Source organism: Pipra filicauda, unplaced genomic scaffold (genome assembly GCF_003945595.2).
Source record: "Pipra filicauda isolate LSUMZ 115617 unplaced genomic scaffold, ASM394559v2 scaffold170_size1570365_pilon, whole genome shotgun sequence".
NCBI classification, from domain to species: Eukaryota; Metazoa; Chordata; class Aves; order Passeriformes; family Pipridae; genus Pipra; species Pipra filicauda.
Window position 1 is genome coordinate 489,012 of NW_024104218.1, and position 17,084 is coordinate 506,095.

The 17,084-nt window shown below is 54.8% G+C and overlaps 1 protein-coding gene across 1 annotated transcript in view; it reads left to right on the top strand.

Moving 5' to 3' along the window:
- Positions 1–488: 488 nt before the first annotated feature.
- Positions 489–17,084, top strand: part of RXRA (retinoid X receptor alpha) — a 105,164-nt gene continuing 88,568 nt past the window's right edge. The window contains exon 1 of the mRNA XM_027731669.2: positions 489–650. Within this exon, the coding sequence (XP_027587470.1) occupies positions 623–650 (28 nt within the window). The 5' untranslated portion in view covers positions 489–622. The remainder of the gene's footprint in view (positions 651–17,084) is intronic.

Below are 17,084 nucleotides of genomic sequence, written 5' to 3' on the forward strand. Positions count from 1 at the left end.
CTCCCTCTCCCTTCTTTTTTATTTTTTTTTTTCCCCCCACTCTATTTTCTTCCCCATCACTTTAAGGCAAAAAAAAAAAAAAAAAGGCAGCAAAAAAAAAAAGGGAAAAAAATCAGAAAAAAAAAAAAAGAAAAAAAAAAAAGGGGGGAGGAAAAAAAAAAAAAAAGCCAACCAGCCGACCCCACACCAACCCGGCTGTCTCCGCTCCCCGCGGGCCGGCGGGGCCGGGCACGGGGCGGCGCTGCTCGGCTCGGCTCGGCTCGGCTCGGGCGGGCGCTGCGGGGCGGGCGCGGCGCTCCCGCTCCCCCCTGCGCGGGCCCCGGCGCGGAGCCGATCGCGCCCGGCGGAGCCCGAGCGGCGGAGTTACATTGTTGGAGTTTGCCACAACTCCGCGGCCTCCGCCGGTGCGGGGCCGCTGCGGGGCTGCAGCTTCGCCGCCGCCGCCTCCTCCTCCTCCTCCTCCTCCTCCTCCTCCTCCTCCTCCTCCTCCCCACCGTGGGTGTTTTTTTTCCCCTCCTCCCCCTCTCCCCCCCGCTCTGATTTCCCTCCCCTCCGCCCGCCCTGCCTGTGTGTTTTCGCCGCCGCGCTCGCCGAGCCCCTTGGCATGAGTTAAGCACCAGCCATGGACACCAAACACTTCCTGCCGCTGGGTGAGTTCTGTTCCGAGAGATTCTCCCTTCCTACCGCGGGGGGTGTGCGTGTTGGGGACGGGGGGGGGGGGGGGGTGTTTAAATACGATAAAATCAGCTCCTGACCTGCCTCCCCCCACCCCGTTCTCTCCTGCCCCTTCCCGCGGCGCGCACCGGGGGGCGGCGGGCGGGGGATGCGCTCGCCCCTTCCTCGGGGAGCGAGTGCGGGGCGGACGGGCCCCGGCCCAGCCCCTGCCCCCGGCCCCGCGTTCGAGTTGGTATTTTTGTTTTGTTTTGGTGGTTTGTTGTTTTTTGTTTTTTTTTTTTTCCCTCGCGGCGCAGCCCGGGGGGAAAACGGCGGGCCCCGGGCGGGGGAGCTGGGCCGGACCGAGCCCCGCTGAGCCCCGGCCGGGCAGCGGCCGCGGCCCCAGCGCCGCTTTCCAACGGGGCAGCGGCAGCCGGGAGAGCCCCCTCCCCGCCCGGGGCCGGCTCTGCGCAGGGCTGGGGCAGCGCGCAGCCTTTGCTTCCCCCTCTCGCCTTCCCTCTCGGTTTATTTTTCTCTTTAATTTTTTTTTTTTTTTTTTTTTTTTTTACTTTTCTCCTTTTTATTTTCCCCCCCCCCCTTCCCTCCCCTCCCTTTTCTCCCTCTCTCCCCGCGGCATCCGGGGCGCGCAGCCGGGCAGGGAGGCAGCGCCCGCGGGGACCCCGCACCGGCCCCTCCGCTCGCATCGACCCTCGCTGCCGGCGCCCAAACCCGCCGCGATTGGGACCCTCCTGCCTTTCTTTTTTTTTTTTTTTTTTTTTTTTTTTTATCCCTCCCCGGCTTCCTTTTAGTTACATTTTAAAACCTATTTCCAGCTGGAGTTTGCCATCGTTTCGGTGACTGAGTCAAGTCCTGGCTTGTAAGGGCGAATGCCTCCTGCGTCTCGCTTCCAGAAGTGATATTGCAGAGCTCAGTGCTCAGGGTGGGGGGAAGAAAAGTTTGAGCGAAGTCGCCTGGCGCCAAGTCCGGGCGAGGGGGAAGAGGGACGAATCCTGCCATCCCTGTCCCTGCTCAGCACGATGGCTCTCAGCCTCCGGCTGAGTGAGCCACGAGCAAGACCATCCTTCTGCCTTCTCTAGTCTTTAAATCTGTGCTCAGCCTCTCTAGTCTATGGTAGTGTGGTTTGTTTGTTTGTTTGTTTGTTTGTTTGTTTGTTTAAATGTGTTTTTTGATTTTGTTTAAGAATTGCAGCTTCAGTTGTTCTTTTCTAAGAGCAGAATAAATATAAACACCAACACAAGATCTCCAGCAGGCCCGGCCCTCAGGAGGGTTTCCAGGGCTGTGATGATCTGGGGGCTTTAGCAGGGAGACCCCCGACCCTGTTGGGTGGCAGGGCTTCGTTTGGCATCTTTGTGCTCCCAAAATCACAGTTTCACAGTGCTCCTCATTGGCTTGGCTGGGAGGTGGGAGATGCTGCTGGGTTGACTCACCCAGAGTTGCTGCTTGGGCCAAAAGCATCTCACCTGCAGTGGGTCCTGATTCCAAATCAAACTGGATCCAATGCAGGTGTTGGGGCTCATCACTAACACCCACCCCAGCAGAAGGTGCCTCTCTTGCCACACTGAAGGGGGTGGCTGTTTGGAGGATTCACTTTCCTTTGAAGCTGTTGTGGAAGATGGTCCAAACCTCTGTTATTCCGGGCAGGATCAGGCCCCTGTGTGTGTACCCACCTTTTCTGTCGGTCCTGAGCCCTCCTGTTACGCTGTAGATGCTAAATAATATGTTGTGTTATTAGTCAGGTTGGCTTTGAGGGGGAAGGTGGGGAGCATGTGTCACTGCTGGCTCAGGTAAGGGTTTTCATGCTGGTGCAGATGGAAAACAACTGATTTATCGTCTCATTTATAAATACGTGTACGGTGGGGAGAGGGTGGGTCTGTGCCACACACTGTGCAGCTCACCAGGAGCATCCAAAGGGAAAACAAGGCAGCCCAGGAGAGTGGGGCTGGGCGGGTTATAACTTTCCATCGCTGGCTCAGGAGAAAATCCAGCTGTCTGTGTGGGGTGTGTGGTCTGGGTTTGTGTCCGCTGCGTGTTGTGCTGCTCTGGGAGAGACTCCTAAACTTTATCCACTGGTCTTTGGTCACTGATTACTGACAAAAATCACTTTGGTTCTAAGGACAATGGGTTCTGCAGGGTTCGGAGGGGGAGATCTTGTTTGTGCTCTGGGCAGTGGAGGCAGGTTGGGTCTAAAAGCTTGTGAGCAGTTTGTGGGATTGAGGGGAGCCTCGAGGAATGTGATCAGAGACCTTCCCAGTGGAACCTAAGCAGAGCTGGAAGGGCCATGGGGTCTTGGTGCTTTTTGGAGGTGGGATGGTCCAAAACCTGTCAAGCCCTGACTTTGCAGAGTGCCCGGGTGTTTCACCAAGCCCATGCCATGGTTGGGAGCTGGCATTGGCAAGCCGAGGGGAGAAAAATAGCCAAGCTTGTGCAGTGTGTTTCCCTGCACACCAGTACAGGCCTGAGCTGGAGAACAAGAGCAACTGGGCCAAAATCCAACTCTGTTACTGTGCCCCCATCAAAATCTCATCTCAGTGTGGCCTGAGAAGGCCAACCTGGTGAGGTTCCTGGCCAAGTCCTGCCCGTGGTTAGACTCAGATAACCGTGCTGATGTCATGGGTGGAAGCGTGGCCAGCACTGGGCACTTTTAATAGTAGTATCTCATTTTCCTGCTCCTCTGGAGAGCTCCTGGCAGATGCCAGCCAGAGGCTCCCCATGAGGACAGTATGTCCCTGGGCATCTCCCAGGCTGGCTGCTGTCCCACTGCCAGGACAACCTGCAGCCTGGTTGTGGGGTCTGTGAGTGCAGATATCACCACAGCCCTGGTGAGGCTCATAAACACCTCAGGGTCCAGCAGATGCTGCCTTGGAGCTGCCTGGAACTACAGATCTGCCTTGACTGAGCTTAGCATCATCGGAGGTGTCCTGCTTTTGTTCTTCTGGGGGGATGTGTTCTGCTCTGTCTCCAGGAGGAGAAAAATCAAGAAAAATCTGTCATGCAAGTGCTTGTCAGGCTGCAGGGATCCACCTCTGCAGCCTGGTGGGGTCTGTGTGCTGAGGTCAGGCTTTGGGGGCTGATGTGCAAACCAAGGGACTTGGTTCTTCAGGTGGCTGCTTGTTCCTGAGGCTCTGACCGTAGCAATCCTCTTATTGCTTTGTTTTCTTCTTTTCCATTCCCTTAAGGAGGTGGTACCTCCTGGGGAGGAAAAAGGGGAGTGGGGGTGGGCCTGGGGAGCCCTCCCTTGAGGCTCAGCTCTGTGGGGGAAGAAACAGTTAATGGGTGTCCGAGGCTGGTGCTTCCCTCCCGGAGGTCAGTTCACCGGGTTGTAACCTCTTCCAGTCCATCTTCCCAGCCCTGCAGCCGTGCCAGGGGCGGCTGCAGCTGCTCAGGATGTGGGGTGAGAACTGGCCGTGCCGGGGCGGGAACGCCTCCGAGGAAAACAGCAAAAACAACCCCCCCCCCCTGTGTCCAGCCTGGGAGGGGACAGCCCTGAGTGTGGGGGCTGCCTCGGGTGGAAGAGAGCGTGGGAGTGGGAGTGTCCATCAGACACCTCCATCCTGCATCCCACATGTCCGGGGCGAGCCTGGATGCTGCGTGGAACCCAAGGCACATCAGCGGGAGCCTCTGTCTGGGTTGACACCTCCTCACCACGATCCTCATTTCTGCTCCGTGTAGCCTCAGAAATTTACAGCTGATGGGAAAATCCGTAGGGAGGAAAACTTCTGTAAGATGTAGGGAGGGTTGTGGTTTTTCTGAGCACCCCGGTGAGGAAGGAGGAATCCTCTGCCCCACGTCTGGAAGATGCTGGTTGGCTCCGTGGGGCTGTTGGGCTAAAGCAGGGCCTCAAAAGATAAAGTCTAGTTGTGTCCTGGTCTCTCTTGCTGAAGCCTTGTGTAGGGCTCGACCTCTCCCAGTTGACATATGCAAAATGGGCTGGGAAGGAATTTCTGCCTTTTTCAGAATCTGGGCTGTGACAGTGAAATAAATCCTCCAAGCGTCCCTGAGTTTACTCCACGTTATCCTGCTGGGTTGGGGAGAGCATTTGTGTTTCTCAAATTTAGGGCATTTTATTTATTTAAAAGAGAGCGGGGGAGAAAGCCGCAGAATTTGAGTTATTCATTGCAAATATTATTATTGGCATTTTGCTCCTGTTGAGAAAAAAAAAAAATCAAGGGGGCAATCAAAACATTTCACTGGAAAATACACCCTGGCTTCGTCCCACTCACATCTTGGAGGCGAAAATAAATATTTATTGAGAAATGGGTTAAAAACCTTTTTGTTGGAGCATTGTCTTCTGGGAGCAGGGGTGGATTGCCATATGCCAGAGCCCTGCCACCCAGCTGAATTGATTTTTTTTTTAGTTTTTTTTGCAGGATGGTTGAGAACAGAAACAAACAGAGGAACTGTGAGTGCTGGGGGGCAGGGGCTTAGGGTGTTCTTGGGTCCTGCCTCGTCCATAGGATGCTTGTTCCTGTGAGCATCCTGGTGCCTTTTGGGGGGATTGTGTGTGCTCAGGGTGTTCCCCAAGGCTCTTGGCTGCCTGAAATCACCATAAATATCCTGTGAGCCCACTGTGGTGAGACAGCAAGAGATGGTGGCCCTTGGCAGGGGGATTAACTGAGAGGATGGTGATGGAGCAAGGATGCCAAGGGACTCCCTGTGCCCCATCTGGGCTCCTCTCCATGGAGCTGTGCTGCTGGTGATAACCAAATCCGGGGATGCCTCAAATCACTGTGGGCCAAGTATTGCAGAGACCTTCCCTGCGAGCTGGGTAACCTAACTGGGCTCTAATTAATGCTGTTCTCTGGCTCTGATTCCCAGTGTCAGAGCCATGATCACCTCCCTTGGTGGGTGAAGGAGCTGGGTCTCTCCTCGCTCCAACCCCCAGAGTGAAGGGATGCTCCGTGGAGTGGAGGGATGCTCAGTGGTGCCGAGGGATGCTCGGCAGAGCGAGCACGCTGCCGGAGCAGGATCCACCCCAGCACTTCCATAATTGCTTCCTTAAAGGCCCAGGTGGGCCCTCCAAGCCAGTGGAGCTACAAAGCAATAGGGGAGGCAGCCTGGGTGGTTTTATTTTAATTGATTTTGTCAGGAGTTGCTGTATTTTATTACATTTAAAGACTAGACTCTGGAATAACTTTGAACGTTTGACACGCACACAAAAAGCAGCTTTCTGACATTTTCCTCTTTGCTTGTCTTTTATTTTATTTCTCTCCTCTCCTCCTCCTCAAAGGAAAGCATGTGCCTGGAGGGAGGACAGAGGAGGAGGAGGGAGGAGCGGTTGTGTCTCTCCAAAGGCTGCTCGAACATCAAGGCAGCGCAAAGCAGATGAAATAATATTGCAAATAAGGATTTAAAAAACCCTACAGAAGGATCCCCACACATGCCAGCCAGCTCAAACTGCCAGAAGATTTTCAGACAGAAGCAATTTAGCCTGGGAAAATGCTCTATTGTTGAGATGGAAACTGGCTGGGAGAACTTGCCTTTTCTGACAACGTTTGGCTTAGAAAAAGCAAAGCAAAGTCAAGGAAACAACCTGAGTTTTTATTTAGAGAAGACGGAGCTTTTCAAAATGGAGGGTGTTTTCCGAGATAAACAGGGAACAATTCCCTTACAAGAAAGGGCTCAAATTAAGCCCAAATGCAGCTCTTCTCCTTTGAAATTTTGTTTAACATGGAGTTAAAAAATAATCCTGTTCAAACAGACCATTCGTAAGCATGAAATGGTTGGGCTTTTTCCTTCCCCCCCCCCTTTTCTTTTATTGTGATCTACAATAAAAGTTTCAAGGCTTGCACCTTGGGGCTGTAATTCTGGTGGCAGCCGTGCCTGTGCCAGCTCCTGCCTCTGGACAGCAGGAGGGGACGGATCTTGCCTTCAAAAGTCCTTGTCTGCCCAGATGAGGCAGATCCAGGGTGGGAAACTGAGGCACGCGGGTGCGTCTGAGCGCCGGCGGAGCTGGGAACGGGGCCCGGAGCGAGGGCGTGGGGTGGTTGTGAAACCTCGGCTGGGACGGCGGCTTCCAGCCCTGCAGAGCTGATCCATCTGGGATCTCGGCTCCATAGGGCTCTCCTGGGCTCTTGAGGCTCCCAAATCCTTGGCCTGGGAGCCAAAAAAAGCTCACAGGTGGGGTTTGTGTGCGAGCTGGGTGCTCCCAAAGCCGCGGGTGAGGAAGAAACTTCCTAAATATTTGGTTTATTAAGCGTCGGGATGAGGGCTGGAATCCCGTTCTGCTCTAGCAGGAGATCATCCCTCTCACCGTGGTCATTGCTCCTTCTTTCAGACTCCTGGGGGGTTTGATTTTTTTGTGAATCTCTCGGTCTTGGTGGGCCATGAGTGGAAGTTGGTGGTAAATTTGGGTTTGGGTTTTGTCTGAACCCTAAGCCTTTCCCCAAGTTGCATCAGCTGCAGGATTGCTGCAGAGCCAAGAGATAAAAGGGGCAATACTGGGGACCAATAAAATGGTAATGGGATTCCCAGCTGGTTGTTACTTTCCATGGTTCTCCATGGTTCACTCTTTTGTGAAGTTTTGGCTTTCTTCAGCTTTACAGACTTTAAAAAAAAAAAAAAAAGAAGAAATTAGGGGAGGGGGAGCTGAGGGCAGCCCTGGAGCCCCCTGAGATTTACAGCCCCCTCAGCTCCCGGAGCAGATCCTTTGTGCTGCCAGGAGCGGGTTAGGGAGGGATGCCCCGTCTCGTTTCAGCTGGGCGGGAAGGCAGAAACGTTTGATTATTGTTTTTCCATTTCTGACTGACAAGCGAGTGCTGGAAAGTTGTTTTCCTTCTTTATATTTTTTGCTGTGAACTCTGTGGGCTGCTGCGAGACAATTTCGTTGTGGGCAGCGCGTCTCCTACGTGCCCATTATGGAGTCGCAGTGAGGCAACGGCGGCGGTGAGGCAAGAGTGGAAGGAGAAGTGCGGGAGAGGGGGTGAACTTCCAGCCAAAATCCACCCCGGGACACCGAGGTGGTGAAGCAGGGACACGGGGTTGCCACGGAATGGGATGGAGGAGGTGAGGTGGTGAGTGGTGGCAGAGGCACGAAGGGAAATAGAGAGGAGCTGAGTCAGGGAGAGGCAAGAACAGAGCTGGGGGCATCACCACTGAGCTGAGGGAGTTGTTTTGGTTGCTCCTAGGGGTGAAAGGGATGGGTGAGAGCTGGTTTCCAGTGCTGCAGCTTCCCTGCTCTGCTCCTGAAGACCCATGTGTAAGTGGAGGCTCTTGGAAAAGGAGGATAAAAGAATGAGAGACCCCCTTTCCACCTTGACCAACTTTGCCAGACTAAACTGAACTCCCCTTCTGCCCCCACCTCCCTTTTTTTGCTGCCCCGTTTTTGTGAGAGGAGTGACTTTATCAGGCCTGGGAAGGCTTGGGCTCTGCCTGCTGTGGAGGAGCTGTGGTCTCTAACAGGGTGGAGCAGGCAGCAGATAACGGCGTATCAGCGACAGGTCGTGCTGGGGATGCTCGTGGGTGCCGTGATGGGGAGATGCACGGCCCCACATGGCAGTGTTGGGGCTGCTTCTGGAGACCCCTTGCTCCCTACAGCTGCCCTGACCCACATTGTGGTGCTGCTGCAGCCTGGTGGGATGTTTAGTGTGGGGCCAGGGGTGTGGGACAGAAGTGGCCGTACCAAAAGATCGGGGGTACCCAAACCCTGTGAGGGCCCAGGTGACTTCACCAAGTTGAAAGCCACTGTCTCAGGGAGCTCTGCACCTGCGTGACCAACCCTCCCTGCTGACCTGCACTTGGTCAAGTGTGACTTTCAATTGATCATAAAAATCCAGTGTGATTCATGGCATTTCTGCCCTCCAGCCTGCCGGGCTCCGTCTCTCCGCATTCACGTAGCGTGAGAGAGCAGATTGCTCTCCAGTTCATCCTCCTCATCCTTAATGGGGAGCTGTTGCTTACTGGGACTGCTCCCCTCACGTGCTCCTTGAATTATAGTGTCTTAAAGATGTGGCTTAGCATTTTAATTTAATTTTCTCTCTTTTTTTTTTAATTTATTAAGAAAACTCGTCTCAGTGCGAGCTCCCAAACATCAGGGTGGGGAGAGAGGGAGGTGCATCCCTGCTCCATCCCAGTGCAGACTCGTGTGCGTGCGTGTGCGTGTGGCTCACAGACAGTGAAATTGCACCCTAGAGTTATAAAGCAATTGTCTAGCTCAGCAGCAGAATGAGCATGAAATGGTGCAGAAAGCAACTAAATAAAATTGGGTAAGGCAGATGCATGAAAATAATGACATCTCTATCCTGTAGTCAGGCACGCTTGCTCTTCCTCACACACGCAGATAAACTTTTATAACAGACTTTGCATTTATTTTCCCAGGAAACTCTTCTGCTGTGGAGATGTGTGTTGGTGTGGTTGTGAGCCCCTGCACCCCCTCTCCCATGTTTCTGGGGCTGTCATGCCGTGCATCGCTACCCCTCTCCTCCCGTTCCTCCCTCCTTGTCCCCCTTTCCCCTGTTTTTGTTTTCAGAGAGGGATTTTTATGCTCAGTCAAACACCAAAACGATAACCTTTGCGACTTCATTTCCTTTCGGCTGCTGTGGCTGTGCCGGGCTGGGGAAGCCCTGTGAGCTGGTGGCTCTCAGGGTGACCTCCCACGTCCCATGCAAATGGGGTGAAAAGGTGCTTTCCTGGCTTGCTCCTGCTTTGGAGTTTTCTCCTTTTTCCTCCCTGGATGGTGTAGCTGTAGTGGGCTGTTGTGTGGAGCTTTAAGACACAAGAGCAGGGATGGAAAGCCGGGTTGGTGCACTGGCTGTGTGACTCCAGGGTGACACCAGGGCCACCTGCTCCTGCCCTCTGTATTTATCCAACTACACAGATTAAAAATGCCCCCAGTTGGGGCCTGGAGAATTGACTTTAGCTGTGCTTTGTCCCCAGACACCATCCCCAGGGTTTTCCCTGGGCTCTGTGCTGCTGTCCCTGCTGTGACAGTGCCTTGGAGTTGTTGGCCTCAACAGAGGCATGTTCCCCCCCCCCTGCTCCTGGAAGCTGATACTTTTCTCAATGGTCCAATGTTTTGCTCCTTTTGTGCCAGGATCCCCACTGAGACTGGGAACAAACTCCTCATCTTCCCCCTCAAGAGGCCCTTTAGGTGACATTAAGACTATGTCCCTGCTGTCCTCATGCCCTCCTGTCTCCAAAGATATCTTTGGGCACTGCTCCATGTGCTTGTGGTGCTGGGGATGCCTTTGCTCAGTGGGGTGCTGCCTGCTGCATCCTGCCTGGATGCATTGGAAGGCTCAGGACTGAGCTGGTCGTGGATCCTTTCCTTCTCTGCAAGGAAAATTCAGCCCTGGGCTGTGCTGGAGCCTGGGGCTCCCCACCCAGTGCCTTTGCAGCAAAATCTCCATCTCTGGCTTTCCTTTGCCCGGATGTGTCCCTGAGGTCCCAGATTAGCTGCTCCAGTGCCCCTCCATCACACGCAGACCAGTGTGGATCCCATGGGTGGTCGGGAGCTGCGTGTTGGCTGCTCAACAGCGTGGGACGTGGCGTGTTCCCCTCCTCCTGCAAAAACCCAGCCCCTCTGGAGTGAGGCAGAGGAGGAGAAGGAGGAGGCTTCCCTGCAGGGATTGCTCCGGCTCTAGGGCAGCAGGATGCCAATGCTCTACCAGCATTTTTGCTGGTGTGGGGCCACGGCACCGGAGTGGGGAGCAGGGAAATGCACACGTGCAAAAATCAGTGTGAAAGCACAAATCGGGCCAAGAGTGAAAGGTTAAAGAAATCCAGAGGAAGCGGAGTGATGTGCGTGATAGAAAGGGGTTTCCTGTACCTACAGAGGCCACCCAGGCTCCCTTCCTGCCGAGGTAAACGTGCTAAACCCAAAACTTTCTGCTCCCCTAAGCAAATTGTGGTCTGCTCTTCGGGCATGCTGCGAGCAAGCCGTGCCAGCCGCGGTGTTAATGCCTCCTGCTTTACAGTCTGCTCTCCCCAGACGCTGCCGTGGTATTTATGGGATGATCAGGCAGATCCTGGGCAGCACCACAATCCTGCAGAGGGAACAAGACTCGGGAAGGGTTTTCTGCAAGTGAGCTGTGCCCTGTGCTCCTCATCAGGGACCCGACATCAGAGGGGCTCTGGGAAGAGTTAAGGCTCCTGGGACAATTACCTGCAGGCCCCTATTTAAGCACTTAGGAAGGCTTAGCTGATCCCAGCTGGAGATAGGCCTGGCCCCAGGCCAGTGGATACCTGTTGTGTGCAAATGTCTGAGACTTTAAACAACAGTTCAAAGCTGGGGCTTGCTGAGAGCAGGACCCCTAATTGTGCTGAGGGGGGTGGGGGGTGCTCTGCTCACCTGCTGCAGGGTGTTGTGGGGCTGATACGGTGCTTCAGAGACACACAGCAAGGCAGCACCCTGAATTACACCCTACCAGCGGGTTTCTCTGCTGCTTATAGCGTTGGGAGACACAGATTTAGTTGGTTAAGGGGTTTTTGCCTGTGTTTGGAGCTGTGTTTTGGTGGCGGTGCTGCCGTGTCCCGCAGCTCTGGGGCTTTACCTTGGAGCCCCAGCGTGGTTGTACCTTGGGGTGTCACCCTCCTCTCGGGCGGGGGGAAAACCAGCATTCCCTTCTGGCAAGTCGCTCCCTCTTTGTGCCTCACCTGTGGGGCAGGTTTAGGCTGTGGAAATCAGAGGCCGTCGGTCACCGTGGGCTTTGTTTAGCTTGGGTGCTCCCTCTTCCCATCTCGTTTTTCCTCCTGCGCCGGGATCGCCGAGGGGTGTTCGGCGCCGCTCCCTGCAGCACCCAGGCGCTCCTCTGGTTGTCCTGGTGTTGTGCCGTGGGAGTCGAGGCTGGGCGGGCATGGAAAACCATGTCTGGCTTCTCCAGCGAGGTTTCACGGCCTCTAGGTGTGCGCAGGAAATGTTGCAGGGCAGGGATTTCTTGCAGCAAGCCCTGGGTGGCAGATAGCAGCACGGTGCCCATCTGGAGCCCCCACCTACGCACATGGGGAGGCTCCACCTCTCCCGGCGCCTTCCCAAAACCCTGCGGCAGCACAGGGGCTGTGGGGCTGATCCAGGAACCCTCTAGGTCTCTTTCTTGGAGCAGTTGCCCTTGCCCTTGGATGCTGTCCTGGATGTGTAAGGTGCAGCCCACCCTGGGACCATAGCTTGGTGTAGTTCAGCAGCACCCCAGGAATGGCACTTGGTGTTAGGGGAGCTGAAAAACTGTTCTCAGGGATGCACAAGCAGGCAAACCTGAGGATACAGCCTGGGAAGCAGTGGCATGGAGGGTGAAGCTCATCCCAGCTCATCCCTGAGAGTAGAGGGATGCCTCAGTCCTGACCAAAATGTGGGGACCCCAAAGCAGCCCTTTGGAGGGAGGAGAGCACATGTCAGGGCGGAGAAGTGCCTGTGCTGGGTTGGGGTGTGAGTTGGGGTCCTTGGAGCCTGTGCTGGGTAGGAAGGGGTGAGTGTGGGGCTGGGTGCAGGGATGTGCCCGCAGGGTGGGAGCAGCCGGTCCTGCCAGTTCTCCAGGGCTCTGGGAAGTCCCTTGAGCTGCAGTCAAGGCCGAGGTGAGAGCTGATCCCAGGACCTTCTCTGCCACCAGTTCCCAGGGCTCTTCCTTGGCCACTCCTGATGGCTCATTTGTAAGTCTTTGGGAGCACAGACTCTGGGAAAGCACCCAGGGAGTCTGGCCCTGGCTGGGAGTAGAAGCTGTCTTTTACAGAAGGGAAGGCAGAGCCAGCGCACTCCCTAATTGAATTCACCTTTAGAAATTAATAAGGTAGAACTGACTCTACGAAAAAAAAAAAATCAAACCAAAACACCAACCCCAATGCATTGAGCTGCCTGTAATTGTCAGTGTGGAAATCACGGGCACATGAGGACTTGCAAGCGAGTGATTAAATCCACAGCCTGGTTTCAAAAGCAGAGGAAATGGGCCTCCCAGTGCTGCCTGGCCCTGCACCAGTGCTGGGGGTCCCACGGACCCTTTGGCAGAGGGGCCTTTGTCGGGGTGGTTTGGCTGGACCCCGGCGGGATCGGCAGCTCAGCATTGATTTCATCGAGCGGGTTCAAGATCACGTCAGCTTAACTAAGGACTGAGATTGACCCACTGTGATTTACTGACTTTATTATTAAGACAATGATGGGACTGGGCTGGGGGAGAGGAAGCTCAGCATTCCCATCTCTGCAGGGTGGGATGGATTCAGGCAGCACTGACACCTTTCCCAATTTTTCCGTCCTTTTTGGTTTGAAGAGGTAAAATCCTGAATGTACCTTGAGGAGGGTGCATTGAGGAGAAGGACTTTCCATCCCAGCTCTTGGCCCTGTCAGTAGCTGCAGCAGAAGAACATTATAAGGAGCTATTCATCATTGCAATTATTTTATTAAGGGTACACTGTGTGCTTGGGAGCTGGAAGAGATGGAGCTTTGGGATGTTTTCAGCATTATAAATACTGGTTGGTTACATCACCCAGCTTTTAAAAAATGGTATGTGTTGTCCTGGTGAAAGAGGATTTGCAGACAACCTTGGAGAGGGGAGCCAGGTGGCTGTTCCCAGCAGGGAGAGCAGCTTCTGTCTTTGCATTTCCCTTGGGACCAACAGGGAGAGAAATCTCTGGGCTCTGCCTGGGGGGAATTTGTGTAGGGGTGCCCGTTATGGGCTGGAGGTGGTTGGAAAGGGCTCCTTGGGAGCAGCCACGTCATTCTCACAGGAGGTGGGTGAGCTCCTCTGTCTCAAACACGGAGCCCCATAGCACAGCGCCGTGCCCTGCTCTGGGAATGCTCCGTGCAGCCTCTCGCTACCAAACTCCAAAATGCTGTTCTGAGGGCTGTTCTGCATTTTTCTGTCCTGTGTGGGGCCCTGGGTGTTTTTCAGGGGTTGCCCACCCCGGTGCCACCCCAGCCTGCTGTGGCAGAGTGGCTGGTGGCAGGTCCCTCAGGCTGCACCTCCGTGTGCGTTATCGCAGCCGCGCTCGGGGTAAAGTCCACCATGGGAAAATGCCCGGTGGACTTTTAACTGGAGTCCTCAGGAGAGCCCAGCTTAGAAACCTTTAACTGTTTCCTGACAGCCTCTGCTGGAAAATAAAGACAGCATGGGGGCAAGGGTGGGCTGCCTGCCTGGGGTGGGGTCACTGCGGTGGGGGCTCACTGGTGGCAGTGCTGGGGTGGTGATGGGGACAGTGCCAGCTGATCCTGGGGACATCACTGCACATGTCCACCCCTCCACTGGCTTTGCTGTCATACCCTCGGCTCTTGGCCCATCTGTGGTCCCCCCGGAATCCATCTCTGGGCATGCAGGGGCTGCACCAGGGTCATGGGATGGTCCTTGGGACACAGTGTGTGTCCCTGCCCTCCTCCCTGTGCTCTCCCTCCCACTGCGTGGCCTGAAAGGATGAACTCTGTGTGTGGGGAGGGATGGGCATCACTCTGCAGCATCCATATCAATGGGAAGCTGCATCTGGAGGTTGAAAGGAGACTTGGCACTGCCTTTTTTGCTGTCCCATATGCTGATTTTGCCTCCTGCTTCAGGCCCCTGAGTGCCCGGGGAGGTTTATTTCAGCATCTTCATCCTTATTCCATTTGCCTTTTCCTTTGCTTTTGTCTTGCAGATTTTTTTTTCCCCTTGCAAGTTGTGACTCTTGTTTGCTCTGGGTGGGTCTGTGAGCACTGAGTGTGTTCCCCACTGCCAGCCCAGTGCTCGAGTGGTGCCTGTGCTGGTGACACCAGCAAAACCAAACAGCCACCTCTGCGTCACGGGACGATCGATCCGCAGCAGGGACGAGGCCAGGGCGTGCTCCCGAAAGGGATTTACGGAGGGAAATTCATGCAGTGTGGGATTTGTGTCCGTGGAGAGCAGCTCAGCGTGGGAAGGCATCACTGGCTGTCCCTGGAGGCACAGCTCTGTGGGAGAATGGGGAAGCTCCCCATGCGCCACGAGCTCTGCCCTCGGTGGAAGTGATTCCCGAGTGAGAAATTCCCACTGTGGAAGCCTTTATTACCGGGCAGAGCTAGGTTTGTTTTGTTTATCATCCATTTACTTGGCTTTGGAGGCATGCCCAGATTTCTCCTCCAATTTTGTGTGTGTGTGGATGTGTGATTTATTAGGATTCAAGGTTGGTGCCTTTTTTTTTTTTTCTGGTTTAATTTCACTTCCTCAAACTGACAGGCTGTTTGAACAAACTTCTTTTGGATGATTTCCTTTATAGTTTTAAAGGGAGTCCTAAAAATACAGAGAAAACGTTGCGGCACGGCTGATAATTAAAAAAAAACACCCCGTCCGCGACCAGCCTCAGCCCTGATTTCGGTAATGGAGAGAGCTCAGAGGGTGGAAAAAAACATGAGTTCACTTTTTGGGTACTTAGAGCTTTTGACAGCACTTCAGGGATCACTGGCTTTACTTGTTTCTCTGTCGGGCTGATCGTGCCGTGATCCCGCGCACACTTGGGCATGTTCTCTGCTTTCCGCATGCGAGCGGTCCATTAAAATAGCTGTGCGTGTCTAAAGCCGTGCCAGCTCCCAGCTTTGGTTTCCTCTCTTCGGCTTGATCTGTTCCGCAGCGAGTCAGGAAGAGGGATTCAAAAAAAAAAAAAAAAAAAAAAAAATCAAATCCATTTAAGGAACACTGGAAAATGTAATCGGAGCCTCCAGAGAACAGGGAGCAGGTAGGCGAGGGCAGAGCACCTGTAGCTGCCTTGAGCCGGGTTTGCTGCCGAGTTCTGCCCGGGGTTTTTACGAGGATTTCGCAAGGGCAAGGACGTTGGGTTTCGAAACAGCTCAGAGAGGGTTTTGCTGGGCGTTCTCCCGGGGCTCGGCGCCGGGTGTGATGCTGCCCGTGGCGCCGGGAGCTGGTGGGGAGCCCCGGCGGTGTCGGGGCCACGCGGGGTCCTGGGGGGCTGCTCTGTGCGTGCGCCTGTCAGCACAGAGATTGAGATGAAGGAAAACTTCCTTTCCCACTCTCCAAGCTATAAAAGCACGAGAGAGAGAGAGAGAGAGAGAGAGAGAGAGAGAGAGAGAGAGAGAGAGAGAGAGAGAGAGGGGGAGAGAGAGGGGGAGAGAGAGAGAGAGAAAGATTTCCCCCAGGGATCAGCAGTGATAAAAAGCCTCTCTTTTGAAAAGCAATGAGAGGAAAGAAGTGTGTCTAATCCTCCCAGAGAAGAAAGGCAGAACATCCCTCTGCTGTGAGCTGGGCGGGGGCTGGAGGGACCTCAGTGTGGATGCAGCGACCCGGTGCTCCGGCCTGGCCAGATCCTGCCTGGTGCAGAGGAAGGGCTAGATCCTCTGTGCAGGAGCAGAGAGGAATTTTATTCTGTGGGATCTGTGCAGGTGGGCTTGGAGTTGCTCCTGGGAGCCAGCTGTGGGTCCTGCAGGGCTGGGGGGCTGGCTGTGCTGCGGTGCAGTGCTGTGAGGCTTGTGAGATGCTGCTGGCTCATCCCCACATTGCTCAATCCTTGCAGAAGAGCTGTGCTGGCACCCTGCGTGGGAGAGGCATGCACAGATTTTCTTTCCCCTTTTCCCCTTGGCCCTGGGGCTGGAGGAGGCTGGAAAGGGGAGATGCAGCCCTGAGGAGGAGGGATGCGTGTCCCCAGGGCAGGTATCCCAGGGACTGCCGCAACCCTTGATCCCTTTTTTCCCTGGTGATATGGGGGTGAGCAGCTCGCCCGACTGGCTGCGTCTGCTTGTTTTTCCTTTCCTGGTACAACCGTGTCACCATTTCCCCGGTGACAACCCACAAGTGTCCAGGCTTGGCACAGGAGCTGCTCTGTCACCCTGTCAGCGACGGGACAGCGGTGGTTCAGCCCCTGGTTCTGTGCTCACCAAGTCTGAGCTGAGGCTGCCTGGGTGTTTTTATTGCTGTTGTGGTTGATGATTTATTTCCAGCAGCATCCGCCCCGTCTCGTGACTTGATTAAAAATTAAAGCAAACAGAGTGGCGCAGCGTGGCTGCTGTGAGCTGAGGGTCCCTTCCCTGAGCCCCCGCGGGGTTCCCAGCCTGTGCCTGAGCCAGGTGGACTGGGAACAGGCAGCAGGGGTGCTCTGGGGTGGTTTAGGAGGGAATGGGAGGGTAAATGCTGGGGATGGGAGGGTAAAGGCAGATGGCAGTGGAATGACCTGTCTGGCCGGGAGAGCGGCTCGGCTGGGGACAGAGGGTGGGTGTTGGGGTGGGAGCCCTCTGCACACTGGGTCACACACCTGAGCGAGGCAAGGGGTGACAGCCCCGCTCTTGGGGACCCTCTGCCATCAGTGGGGCTCAGGATCCTTTCACAGACTGCAGAGATATTTATTTGTATCTCCTTAAACTGAACAATGGTAATGCCCAGCCCGTAAAGTCCTCATTAGGCTGAAATTAATGAGTTTGTGTTTGTAAATACAACAACAACAACACTCAAACCCGCAACCCTGCAAAGGAAGCTCCGTCAGGAAGGAATGGGTGGATGGGGCAGTGGTGTGATGAAGCAGCTGGGGAGGAAAACCAAGCT